Consider the following 14,369-nt stretch of genomic DNA (forward strand, 5'->3'; position numbering starts at 1 on the left):
CGGTCGAAACTCCTTCTCCCGGTTGGCGCTTAACATGGTAACTTTGGCATTCATCTCACACTACCCAGTTGACCACCTGGGCAGCTAATGGAGAAGTTTCGGGGCCCACTATTCGCCGCCTCGGAGTAATGGAACGGGTATCAGTCTGTGATGCTATAAAACGGACGCTGGAGTCTTAATGCACATGATCCGTCGCACCATCCTTATGTTCTCGCGTATTCCATACCAACCTACCCATGTGGGACCCAATTGTGCCAATCAATTGCAAGGCTGGTAACGGGAGATAGAATGGCCGATAGACAAATGGGTCGGGATGTGTTCTTGACGCACATGGCTTTAATGTACCATTGGTAGCTCAACGATAACACAAAGCGAAACGGAAATGGACGGCGTTAATGGCGTTAATAATAAAGTATATACCACAATTTTCTATTTGACAAAAAAGTAAAAAAACACACTTTCATCAATAGGAAATCAATAATAAACGTATATATCAACTAAGTTTACAGTGTCAAGTAACTTCCTTTTATGAAATCAATCCATATTGATCGATGGATTGATTGACCATTGATCAATATGGAGCTTTGGATGAATCCAATGTTATCATAAAAGGACTTTGAAATATAATGTTATTTGATTTAAATGGTTCCAAGTTTATGAATTAAGACTTATATGCCATTTAATTTACACTTTGTTCTAATGTTCTACCTAATGGGCGAAAGCATGAGAAAGCCATCAGTTAATGTACTCATATAGGTGCCATTGAAAACCAAAACACTTATGCACAATGCATTATTTTCGCCTTAATGTACACATTAACGATATCAGCATACAAAAGAGATCTTTAGTGAACAAGGAGAAGTTGAGGGAGAAGAGAACAAGGAGTAAACTGAAATGGAAGTCTGTTTCTCGCAAACTTTTGGAGAAAGACTCGCTCACATCTTCAAACAGAGATCCACATGCTGTAGTTCCATGAAGGATCCACTTCAGGAAGTCGGTACTCATCAGGTTTAAGAGCCACAGGAAAATCTGGCAATGTTGGTGCTCTCTCAAGGATCCTGTAAATGGCCATTAGTTGTTTAGGAATCAGTTTGACTGGCAAATTTTATCTCCCATTAAATGGCAAATAGTTCGATGCGACACAGTTTGGTCCAGAGATCACAATACTACAGTGGTCGATATGATCCGATGAAGAATTAGAAGTGGTCAAATTTCAGATGCAAAAAATTTCAGATACAGAGTATTAGCTATAAATTCATGATGGCCTTTTAAGAGAGATTACAAAGTCAAGTCCGCTGAAGGAGACAAATATATTGAAACATAAAAGAACTTGGTCGTGTGTGTTTGATTTAAGAGAAATGAGGAGTAAAAGTTAGTCTTTGTCAGCTGACTTAGGGAGAATAAGATAAGGATTACAAATAAAATCATTTGACATATCATACCTGTCTTGACTGTAGAGGTCTCGATTTATCCGAACCTTGCTGGATACATGTTTGGGGATTTTCTCACAAAGATACTTCATAGAACCCCAGGGCGGTGGATTCCTGTTAAGGATATAAATAATAGACATGATCAGATGGTTTAGATTCAATATACTTGAGAATATCATATTCAAATTATCAAACATGATTTTATATTAAACCAAAAACCCAGAAGTAAAGATATATATTGAGTTTTGTTCCTGTTTAGATTCGAGTGTTCTAATTTTCATCATTTGCTTACCTCAAGGTGACTAAACAATCATTGAACTACCTAGATTGAAGAACATGCATAATTTTTTTGGTCTTAGATCTCAATTTTGGACCGCATACTTATTTCAAATAGTTACAAACATGAAAAGAAACAAGTCCAGCTTGATACCCTTTTTTGCCATATGAAATCCAGCATTTCTACCCATTGTTTTCATCACCTTTGATTTTCCATGTCAAAATTTCATAACAAAAGTACTGTTATTTATTGCATCTAAAAGTCTCACGATATTACTCATATGATCAGGAAAGGAAAAACAAAGGTAAGTTCAAATGAAAAATCTAGTCGACTAGAAAGTAGCACGAGAGGAACAACCTTGATGTGGGAGGCAGCACATTGAATGCCTCAGATGCCCTTTTGCTTTCTTTAAGAAAGTCATCAGCTGCTTTCAGAGCAGCGACGGCTGCCGTATGGGATTTCTGTGTGTTCCCTTCATCAAGGAGTACACCATGATAATAATAAGCAGCAGCCTGTTAATGTGGAAAAAGACATGTAAACATGTGGAACTCGGTTTCAAGGACTTGAGAAGGATGATGTCTGCTAGAAACCACTGTTACTTGACAGAAAGGAGAACATCGGAACTATGAATTCCTTCTGGATGCAAAGCATCAGCACACTTACAGGATAATCAATTTCTTAATGTTTATCTACAAACTAAGTACCAATACACTTAACAAGACAATTCTACTTAAATCTTTCAACTTCTTTGGATCTTGACTACATGGTTGGAAGAGTACTAGTCACCGTGATAGAGAGAGACAGAGGAAGAAAGAATATTCTAATACATAGTTTTGGGTTGTCTTGGATGTGAATCATGTTAGATCCATTTAAACCCAATATATGAGTGTTGGATGTGGGTCAGGTTAGATGCATTTAAACCATAATAGCCCTTTATCCCAATCTTTTTAGTGACTAGATTTGATGTTCTTAAGTTCAAATTGACTGAATGTCTAGATTTGTCAGCTACTTCTTTTAGCATGGTTTAGTCAACTAATCATTCATGTTATACTTTTCTAAGCATGAACTATTCAAAACATAGATCATATTCAATCTAAAGGATTGAGCTTTTAGATGAAATGATAATGCTAAATATTTTTAAACTGCACCAAAGCTAAAGGTCTTACCTTCAAATCTTCCCCAGGCACGCATTAAAAAACAATCCCCGATTAGTTCAAGTTTTATATGTTGCTCTTAGGCCTATTTGCTCACCCACATGTGCAGGGGAATATTAACAATATACATCATATCTCATGTACAGTCTTTAGTTTTCAAATGAAATGATAGCAATCAAATATGAATCTTGTATTTGCACCTCTTTATTTCACCTGATTTTCATATTTGTGTAATGTCCGTTCTTCTCTCTAGCTTGTACCATGCACTTGGGTTCAAGTTCCACTTTCCACATGCAAGTGTGTCAAGCCTAATCTAGGAGATGTTAAACTTCATAAATACAGTAGGTTTTTCCTATCAACTTTTAAGTTCTTAGATTGTATTGGTAACCGATCTCCATGTATGGCAACCCTGACTAGTAACACTAGGAAAACTATAGTAAAAAATAATTCTAACATAGTATGAGAACCAAGTGGACAAAAGAATCAGTCAAATTTAAAAAAGAAAGAGTTAGATGACCAGTTGGTTGCAGGCCACATCAAATTAAAGTTTGACTAAATGAAGATGAGTAGCGATATGAACAAGATGAAGACAATCATCCTACGCATGAACAGGAATGAGAATAAATGCTAGGAAAATATTCATGTGCGAGATTGAATTAAGAGAGAATTAAGAATATCTTAGTAATTCATATTGCTAAGGATCGAACTAGTCAAGTGATATATATCAGGTGTGGCTGATAACACAAAAATTTAAGCTTTTGTGAAAAGTGATCACCCAATTCAAAACCTTTATCATAGGATGGAAGCATGTCATGTGTTCAAATGCTATGTATTGCCCTTCTTTGTTTCATATGGTATTTAATTCATATTCATAAAATATTCATTGTTCCTTTAGGTTTGCCCAATGTACTTGGGCTCTGGTTCCATATGTCTAGCCTACTCCAGATTTCATACAAGAGAGGCTATAGAAGTTCATAAATATATTGGACACTTTTCTAACAACTTAAAGGTCACATTGGAATTCATCCACCATATATGTTAGCTTGAATTCTTGTGAAAGAAAAATCCAACATGAACCTACGTGCACTGATATCGCCAAATCACATTCTCGAACTCAATTTGATTCCACTTAGTGTACTATTAATGAGTTTGGGTGGAACCACCTTGGTAGAATAGAACTTGATGGTTAACAGTTCAAACTACAAACTCACGTGCACTTGCTTGATCAACTCAATGATTCACTATTAAAACTTGGTCCTCTGGATTTTATGTTGTGTGGTGATAAGGATGACAATCATGATCATGATGATGGATGGTTGGGTGGGTAACAATGAGAATCTTGGATGGTGGTGAATCAAATAGTAGGTTGTTAATGGTTAAATCCAAATTTAACCTCAAAACAATTCGATGATGAATTTACCGCCCAAGGCACTTCTCTAAAAAATATTTCATACTGATGCAATATAATATATTTTGAGTATTAATTGCCCAATTGAGGACAAGAAGTACTAATTGTCATCGATAATTTGAGAAACCCTTGTTTTAATTAAACATGTTTTATCTCCATTATGCATTTTAAAAGTATGAGATCTAGGGCTATAAACATACACCAAAATTCAACATTAATCTGTTGACTATTTTATAGAAGTTCCAAAATTTACAAGGTAAGGGAACAACTAACCTTTGCTTCAACATATTTCAACTTGATAAAGAGATGGTGCTTTCCTCCCCAACCTTCAGCTAATGGATATTGTGCAATGTAATCAGTAGCCTGAAAACACAAAATGGTATTCTTCATAGTTATTAAAACTTCACATGCAAACATGACATCTGAAAGAAATGTTCAACATATTCCAATGTAAAAACCCAATAAATTCTCTTGACAAAAAATTAAATATAAGCATTAATGATCGCAAAATATCACTACCAAGAAGATATCAATTAGACATGACCATAAAATGACCAGAAAAAAGCATGTTTGTTGAATAAAGATTAATGCTGTCAGGTTAACATTTTAGTTAGAATGTAGAAAGGATAAAACATGTTTTCTTATGTTGAAAATGATGACAGGAAGTGAATATTTCAAATGAGAATGTAGAATTAGCATATAACATGTGAAAAACATTATGGCAATGCATTGATGCAACTATAAACACAAATAGCAATGTTACTAACAACGATATAATTAAAGATCATCAAAAGCAATAAACACAAACTGACCACAATAATGATAATAACAGTATTGTAGAAGTTAAAATAACATGCACTACGATCTAGCTGGAATTAATATTTCATTCAAAGAGAAGATAAAAATAACCTTGAACAGTATCATCAATCAACATCGTAATAAGCACCGATGAAATGGTTGGATATCCAATTCTGCCAAAAAGAGCTTCCTAGAAAGATTAAGCCTCTATCACTAGTACTGGTTACGAGTCTATAAGCAAAAAGGTCCACTTAGCAGATCAGAATGTCAATTCTTAAGCCAAATCCACATAAATAAGCACATGGAGTCAAATCTTTGAGAGAGATACTAGAGATACTTGACTAATCAGCACATCAATTATTGGTGTTATTTAATGGCCATCCTTCATCTTATGACTTAAAATAGGAAACAAGTGGCCATTTAGCAATTTTATTATATTTTCATGAATAAATCTATGTAAGAGAAAGCTCAAGGAATAGAGACTGGAAGCCAATTTGGTTTTTAGAAAGTTGGTGTAAACATTCAATGTGCAGTTGCTGCAGCATGGTAACAAGTATAATGCTACCACTAGCGAAAATAGAAATATAGATCAACAGCCAAATAAAAAAGAGAGAGAGAACCGATGACAATTAACAGGTATTTAGTAGTTAAGGCCAAAATAAATCTACTGATGATCTGTGGGAAGAAAGATTGATTTAGCCAGCTAATAAATGATAACTCATGGTATCCACAGTTCCTTGCATGAATAAGAATGAAAAACATATAATACTTGTAAGATATTTCACCTAAAATAGATATTACCATTCATTGTAAAAAAGTTTATTTATTGACAGAACAAAATAAAAATGACATACTGCACAAGGAACATAAACAACAGAAGTCAAACTAGAAACAAAATTAAAGAAACATAAAAATGAAAGTCAAGATGCATGAACCAAATAGCATTTAATATGCAAGTGTAAAATGACAATTTCATAAGCACATAAATAAGCAGAAAGTGATCTATTGCCACTTGTTTCCCTATAATAAATAGCAAAAGAGTTTTCTAATGTACAAAGAGGAAAGCAAGCAGGAAGAAGCTGTAGATGACTAAAGTGTTGAATTGTAGCACAACCTGTTGCCAGCACTTAACCATCTCACATGCTAACCTCCTTTTCACAGCAAGGGTAGCCGTGACACTATCCATTGCCATCCATAGTTGAATATCAACACTCTAAACCAATCATGGGAACAGGGAAGGAGAGCAAATTAGAGTGAGAAAAATGTTTATTGCTAGCTCATGTACATAGAAGCACAATAAAGGGACACTCTCATGTTAATGCAAGTTCAAAGATCATTTAAATGAAAGTTCAGACACTGGTATCTGAAGATTTTAGAACACCAATATTGTGTAGATCATGGAGTTTCTATATTATGCTAATTTATTTTATAGAATTTTATCAAAACTGCAAACCAGCATAACTATATTACAAATAATAGATATAGCCTCATTATCGATACTGAAAATAGATATAACCTGTCTTAATGGTTCTATTATCAGAAATATCTACAACATTACAGTTAAGTTATCCCATTCAAAAGATGCATTACACAAGTGCTTATAGGACATAGAATAACCATATAATAAAGAACAGATATAGTTCCGATATGATACTGAGAAAAGATAAACTTGTGTCAGTGGCTCTTTATCAGCATTAGCTACAAAGTTGCAGTCAACTAATCACATATGGCAGATGCATTACTTGAGTGTTCACAGGATAATTAAAAAGGTCCAAATGGTATAATTAAGTCATTAACATCATTCGAAATATGCAGAAGTCATTAGGAAAGAACTCTTGAACTGTTTCATATCATAGTTCAAGTGACAGGAAAACAATTAACTTTGATAACATAAAGAACATTGCCAATGCAAAATATATCCTTCATTATAAGAAAAATTACTCAATTGTTTCTGAAAATTTTGGAGAACAAACTTTTAGCTTCTACATTTTTTCAGAAACATACGCTGAAAAGATATCAAAATACGAATGAACAAAAGAATTGATTATAAACATACGCTAAATCCAAAAGATGACACTAACCAAACAAAAGAATTGAACTTGAACACATACAAATAAACATTTTCCACAAGGAGATTCCAATATCATGATTATTTTGTTTTGATTTCCATATTATATTGGACCTGATGTTATTTTTACACTTAACTCTTAAGTCTATAATCAAACTTTGTACCACATTGACCATCTTCATAAGTTCATGAATTGGCAACCTGCATATTGCTCCTTGCACTATCTTCACCTAGCATCGAGCCTTTATTTTGGATGCGAGGTGACCAGGTTTGGACACTTCTATGCATTTTGTACAAACTGCTATTTCCATGTGCCATTAGCCATGTATGACCGGTACCCATTTTTGAAAAACCTATATTTTGCATTTTCTGAAGACAAGTCACTTGACAGCATGGATCAGTATTCTCATTTTAGTGACATCATTAAATTCATTTATCTTAGATGCTTATATAATAAATGATACTCCACCGATGGTCCTCTTTATTGCTCAAAACTTCAAATTCATATATCAGAATTAGTTCACTTGCATCTGCATCTAAAAACTTTCACCAACCATGCACCCACTGCAGTGCAAAGGTGAGCTACCCGGTGTTAAGTTTGACCTTACTAGATTGCATGGCAAACAGGCATCGAAAAATTAAATAATCGTACAAGAATAAAGCGAATCAACACTGGGTACTTGGTTTAATCAAAAGGTATAGCAAAATAAGCTCTAATCAAGAAAGAGAATATAGCCAACATAGTTTAAATTAAAAGATATTTATAAAAGAAAAAAGAACTCTTTGACTATAGGATGAGCCTAAATTATCCCATAGAATCAATGTACAAAACCTAAGAGAATAAGTACCTGACCCAATGCTTGAATATGAAGAGAGCGGAGCACTCCTTCAGCCAGGTCTACAGGAAGTTCCTTCCTACAAATTGCAATAATGATGAAAAAATCAAAGCATGTCAATCTCAAAGGGAAACATCTTAACCCAGGATCTTGCGTAGATAACAGTTACATGTAGCAAATTAACAAAATTAATCTCTAAGATGTGGCTAAAATATTTACTAGATCATAACCTCAGATCAGGAGGAAGTCGAGGAAGGACATGCTGAATAGCACAATCCAAATATCCTGCTGCCTTCAAGAATTTATCAATGGAGGTCCTCCTGCTTTCTGTGAAAATATCGCTAAACTGAAGTTTCTCCAAGTGATCATAATGTTCACCTCATACATCTTGCCACACAATTTAAATTTTATATGCAGGAAGGATTTTGTGAGGTGAAATTGGCAACATCAAAGAAAGCCACAAAATAAGAATGAAGCATAATATCTAATTATATGAACTACACTAATCATATGACTTTTGTGACTAGATTTATGTTGTGGCTAACTATAACATTTAAAAACAAATGATCTCTCCGGAATCTCGAATCTGGTTAATGATTGTGACGCTAACAGTAACAGGTTCATGAAGAAAGATCTTACTGGAGCAAAAACAAGGTGATTGTTTCGTTGGATATGATGAAAGAAAATGGTACCAGAGAATATTTGTGGAATATATCTCAATCAAGAAAGAATGTAATGTTTCTTCATAAAAAACAAATGACCTCTTCCACTTCTTGAAGATCTTAATGGAACAGAAGTGAGGTAATTGTTTCTGAGTTGGATATGATAACAAGACCAATACCAACGATCTGTGAAATCTTCTCAATCAAGAAAGGATGTGATCCTCCTTCACTAAAGCAGATCTGTGGAACTAATAAAAAGGATGTACAGACTTCATTAAGGATGCAAGGTGATGTGAAAAAATGTAATGATGCTCTTTTTACTTTTCAAATCCAGACCTCAATACCCACCTTCATATTCCTTAAGATGATGTCCATCGCCAGATACTTTGGGAAGAAGCAATAAGTTGGCCTCAGAGAAACATATCATAGCCATCAAGTGCAGAACTGAAAGCACCTCATACCAAGCATTTGCCATTTTTGTTTCCTGCAACAGTCACCAATAAGCTTTTCTTATTCTAAGATAGAAACAGCATAGAAGGTGGAAGCAATATGTTACAGTACCTCAGCATCATCCATCCGGTTAGCCCATGCAAACCGTACTTTGTCTGTTAGTTGACTTCCTGCAAATTGTAGTTAACACAATGGTCAGAAAGTTGAAACAAATTGAATAAATCATGATTTGAGTGCAAAAATTAAGATGATAAAAATAAAAATCAAGTCTTCATAAAACAAATGAACCAAGTTACCATCTTTCGCCAATCCCAGTAGAACTGGTAAGTAGTCTTCCAGAGCCTGCAGAAGATCAGCCAAACTGGAACCTCCTGCATGCACAAAATCTATTAGGTGCTTGCCTATTCAGATTAGCCCAAACAGAGTGGAGTTCACAAAATCTCAATCTGCTGACCATGTTGTGTGGCTGTTTTTCTCCTTGGCTTTGCAACAGTTGGTGCCTCTTGGGCAGCCATAACTACTATTTTAGTTCTCAGGGCTGACAGGTGTTCGACTAAACGCTTCGGCAATCTGTCACCCAGTGACTGAACAAAGTCTACGTTTTTAGGGGCTCGCAAGCCTGGCACGAAGACCGCCACCTCTTCGACAATCCCTGGCCTTCCTTTGTTTGCAACTGCATCTTCTGGTTTTGAACCCACGCATCCCATATCCTGGAACTTTGTTCTGCCAGATGCAAATTCAATGATTGTTAATGCCTAACAATTATCAAACACTTTACTGATCTTTATCTTAATAGAAGATCGCTCACCAAGCCATCCTAGGATAACAAGGATGTGATGTCCTTAACAATAAGGAATAAGAGAAGCTACTAAATCAAAGCTAACAGTTCCCTAATAACAGATGGGATGTAACTAAATTTTCATACTTGAAGGCGAAAGGCATCCACAAGCTAAAGCTGAAACGTGGCATAACAATCCTGAGATCAACCAACACAGGAAGGATGAAGTAAATGCTAACGACTAAAGCTATAGGTGACTCACGGGCATTACCTAAGAACTAGAATCCAGAAAATTCATACTTGGACCAATCCCACGAGTCCATCACATATAATTAAAGCAATCAAGCACTCTCACCTTTCTTATCCAATCAGAAGCTAAATTGAACAGCCTCTTGGTCTCCGCACTATAGAATTCGCACGTCACAAGGCAAAGAAACGAGAAAGTAAGAAAAAAGGGGCGCTGAATAGCCACGGAGAAAGATTTTTCTGAAACTTAACTCATCTAGAGATCCTTAACGATTACTCGAAGAAATCCAGATACAACCTTGAAAGCAAAGCAGGAACTCAATGCCAAAAGAAGGAGCAACCTTCATTTGATTTCCAAACCACTAACTCAATCGTGCAAATGAACATTAGACCACGAGAAATCACTGACGCAACGCATCAACCAAGGCACGAAAAGAAAGAAAAATTGAGATACAACGAACCAGCAGCGAGTGACTTACCACAGATCTCAGCAAGCAGAGAGCGATTCAAGAAGCAGAGAGTGAAAGACGAAGACGTTTGGAATTGCGATCGGGGAGAGGGCATTTAAAGGTGGGTGTTGTTCGAGGGCATTGGTTTGGATCCCAACGAGCGACCGATACATCCCCTTAATGCCTCTTAATTTAAACATAATGCTTTGTTTGTGATGTGTCTTTTATTTAATGTGGATGATGGAAATGGGGATCGATTTAATATTCATGGCTTCATGATATTAACTATATTTTTATTTAAAAGGACAATGATTTATTGGAATATAAAACGACATATAAATGCTTTATGGTTTGTTTGTTTGTAATAAATATATTAAATATTTAAAAACATTAAAAATGTGAAATTATTGATAGTTTTGTTTCTAACACCCGTCGGTGTCGAGGAAACGTTTTCTCTCGCCCAAAACAGGAATCAGACAAAGAAGAGACTATGCACGTCATACAAAAAACAAAAAAACACTTTCGAGACGTACCGTCACGTGCCGCCCGCCGCCTCATCGATCACGGACCTCCACGTGGTGGCTGGGAGCGAGATCTCCAGCGGACCGACGGCGACCGTCGCATGGCGCCTTCCTCCCTCGAGTCGATCACCAAGCAGCTCGCTGCCGCCCTTCATCTCCAGCCATCCACGTGTCACGAGAAGCAAAAAGGAAATCTCCCTCTCGCTCGTCTGTGAGTTTTGAATCTGATCATCGACTTCGTGAATCTTGAGGCTCTATGGTTTCTTTGTGATAAAAATTGTAGGGAAAAGTCTAATATATTTACAAATTTTACTGTTTTCTCTCATGTTCAAATTAGTTTAGAGTTGATATGTAAACTATGGGGCTAATTGGTTTATCAACTTCGTTTAATCTAAATAATTAATCAAAATATTTAGGTTAAAATCAATAATAATATACTCATTAAATTCTTATAAATCAATCTTAATCTTGTTCACTTTCGATATGGACCAACGGTGTTACAGATAGACTCTGCTATATTTAAAATCGACGGATACGAGATAAAATAAAATTAAATATTTTACTTTTATAAATATAAAAATCCTAACGTATTTTTCTTTTTATAAGTAACTTATTGATAGAAACATGCCAAGCATATGCTTCACAAGTCACAAGCAACTGCGTCTCTTTGGCAGCTCAACAAACAATGGTGATCTCATCGGTGGGAAGAACGCATCTCAAAACATCTTTCCTTGGAGCGCTGCATCTACATGAATCTGAAACCTACGAGGCAAAAGAACGACAACATACGGTACACAACAAAGCTAGCCATCACTCTCTTATGCTTCTGCAAACAACTGTTCGAGCTGTTCTCCAATGGCACGGGGGCCGCTTCGAGTCCATCCATCTCTTCTTCTTTGTCAACGGTGTCCAACACACTCGCAGCCTTGTGCTTCACAACTGGGATGATCTCCGGCGGCGCCACCTCCGTCACAAACTGGACGCCATAGCCGTTCACCATCTCCGAATCAAGCAAGGAAGGGATCGAAGTCTAAGAAGCTTTTTATTGGCTCAGAAGAGAGAGAGAGAGAGAGAGTACCCAAAGGAAGGAGGAGGTCTTCAGGCAGCCTTTGGTGCTCTCCACTTGTCTACCTGCAGCATATATTTATAAACGAGCAGGAAGAAGAGATGGCTTCACTCCTGTGGACTACATAGCGAAGCACAATTCATTATCACATGATTTGTGTGTGCGTTATTACGGCCACAAGGTTTTAAGCATGTGGATCGTTTGGACGTGACGTTAGCAATTTGGACGGTCTATAGAAAGCCACGTGTTTGTTGTGATTCGGGCATGTGTTTCTTGTGTGACCTAAAGTTATTAATTTCTTTTAGCAGGAACAATTAATTGATCTAGGTTATCTATGGTAAGTGAAATGATTGTTTGTTCTAATTCCATTATAGAAAATGTTTATATGCTAAAGGATTAAAAATACAATATATCATTTTATACTGTAATTCATATAAATTAATATAAATTATTATTAAAGTGATTAATATTGATAAATGATCATTTGTTGTTATCAGACGATGACTCATAAGGAATTGTTCATTTTAGATGGGTTAATATAGTTTTATTATTTCAAAATGAATAAAAAATAAGTTTAAGGGTAGAAAATGACTCCAACACTTATAATAAGGTCTTAGTTCTCATATTTGTTAATCGATATAGAGATAAAATATATAGAGATAAAATATATTTATTGTCCATGGAGTTGAGGCTAAGTAGGTCCTTCTTCTGGTGTTAAATATATTAATGTAATTTTTTATTTTCTGATTGAGATATCGATTTCTTTTGATATTTTAAATCCAAAATTACATTGAAAACATGTTTAATAAATTTTCTTTGATAATTAAATTAGCTTTCGTTACGAGACTCGAAAGTACTAAAGCTTAACAATTTTAAGTTATAGAGAAATGAAACTAAGAGGATTTTTATAGTGTAACTTTATGGATGTTATTTTGGAAGATAATTATTGTTGGGACAATTCCATTTTTCTCACGATTCTATTGAAATCATATGGCATCAAATCGGGGAATACAATAGCTACGACATAATTTATAATATTCAGAAGATAACTCCATATCGACTACATGATGTCAAAATATAAAACACGTGATATTTAAATATGTGTGAGTTCCATAGCATCAAGGTATCGATCAATTATGTAATGAGCATGTGTAGACTATTTGACTAAGTAGATGTTAGTCATATATCTATGGGTTGAATAGGGTATTGCCTGACATCATTCCTTATCAAATATCAATAGTTATATATATATATATATATATATATATATATATATATATATATATATATATATATATATATATCAAAACCATGACAATGGTTATCGTTTGATCAGGAGTCTCAAAATAGAACCGGTGAAGCATTACAAAATCAATTAACTGCAATTGGTTTATGTCGAGTATCTTCAGTATAATATCCTATCCATGTTTGTTGTCTCTGAACCTTCAATTAATGAACTTAATTTGCATTTACAAAGTCCCTTCAATTTAATTCATTACTATATTAACTTATAGTGTTGTTTAGTGAGATAATACACAATTATTATTACTATCCTCTTTACTATTTCTTCCCTTCTCCTCCCTCTCGATCATAAATCCTTCTACCTCTTGATCATGATGTAAACATGAAACTTTTTATTTGATACATACAATACTAAATTATTGATTTATAATTATAGCAAAAAACTTATTTTAATTTTTTAAATATAATAATAATAAAACAGTAAGTAAAAAAGATTTTTATTATTTTTTCGTTCTAATCCGTAAGAATAATAGAATATGCAAAGAAAAGGTCAATTTTCTCCGCTTGTATTTGCTCAGTACTTGTCACGTGTAATTGTCGTGTGCCGTATGGTCAAGGCCTGTGTTTAAGAAGTCGGCCAACACAAACAGGCAAATCATCCAATCACAAATAAACAGTCCAGAAGATTTAACACGTGGAATCTTTTTTGTTGGTTGGTATTTACTGTGTGTCTACGACGCTGACACCAGAGAACCGCTCCCTCCCGAAAGGTCCCCCATATAATAAAAGTTGCATCATTCATGCACCCAATACATCCGCACACATTCCTACCGGCCGATGGCAGTGGCGGATGCGTGGCGAAAGCGCTCCGCGTGCTACAATCGCGTGGGAAATCGGCGTTCACGAAAGTATTGACGGAGAAATAGCAAACATCCTCCGCCTCTTCTTCTTCTTCTGTGCTCGCAGTAAAGCACGAACAAAACG

At 35.3% G+C, this 14,369-nt stretch overlaps 1 protein-coding gene across 5 annotated transcripts; it reads right to left on the bottom strand.

Annotated features, from left to right (window-relative positions):
• Nucleotides 1–762: 762 nt before the first annotated feature.
• LOC103981214 (uncharacterized) lies at nt 763–10,745 on the bottom strand. 5 transcript variants are annotated; one of them, XM_065165460.1, is made up of 13 exons: nt 10,406–10,564; nt 10,217–10,265; nt 9,538–9,806; nt 9,380–9,454; nt 9,195–9,253; nt 8,982–9,117; nt 8,202–8,298; nt 7,984–8,050; nt 6,182–6,280; nt 4,543–4,632; nt 2,065–2,219; nt 1,443–1,544; nt 763–1,058 (listed from the first exon to the last, which is right to left on the bottom strand). In XM_065165460.1, the coding sequence occupies exons 3-13, from the start codon at nt 9,788–9,790 to the stop codon at nt 944–946; spliced, it is 1,248 nt and encodes a 415-aa protein (XP_065021532.1). In that variant the 5' UTR covers nt 9,791–9,806; nt 10,217–10,265; nt 10,406–10,564; the 3' UTR covers nt 763–943. The 5 variants fall into 5 exon arrangements, with proteins under 5 accessions (XP_065021532.1, XP_009396134.2, XP_018680081.2 ...); XM_009397859.3 differs by lacking the exons at nt 10,217–10,265; nt 10,406–10,564 and adding an exon at nt 10,587–10,745; XM_018824536.2 differs by having other exon boundaries at nt 10,217–10,564.
• Between the last annotated feature and the right edge of the window lie 3,624 nt (nt 10,746–14,369).

This window comes from Musa acuminata, chromosome BXJ1-4 (assembly GCF_036884655.1).
Source record: "Musa acuminata AAA Group cultivar baxijiao chromosome BXJ1-4, Cavendish_Baxijiao_AAA, whole genome shotgun sequence".
NCBI classification, from domain to species: Eukaryota; Viridiplantae; Streptophyta; class Magnoliopsida; order Zingiberales; family Musaceae; genus Musa; species Musa acuminata.

Excerpts from the sequence above, each read along its gene's own strand:
- LOC103981214 (XM_009397859.3), bottom strand. The coding sequence starts at position 9,790 with ATGGGATGCGTGGGTTCAAAACCAGAAGATGCAGTTGCAAACAAAGGA. Across the intron at positions 8,299-8,981 it reads TCATCTTAAGGAATATGAAG|AAAGCAGGAGGACCTCCATT; the intron begins GTGGGTATTGAG and ends ATATTTTCACAG. Across the intron at positions 1,059-1,442 it reads GACCTCTACAGTCAAGACAG|GATCCTTGAGAGAGCACCAA; the intron begins GTATGATATGTC and ends GGCCATTTACAG.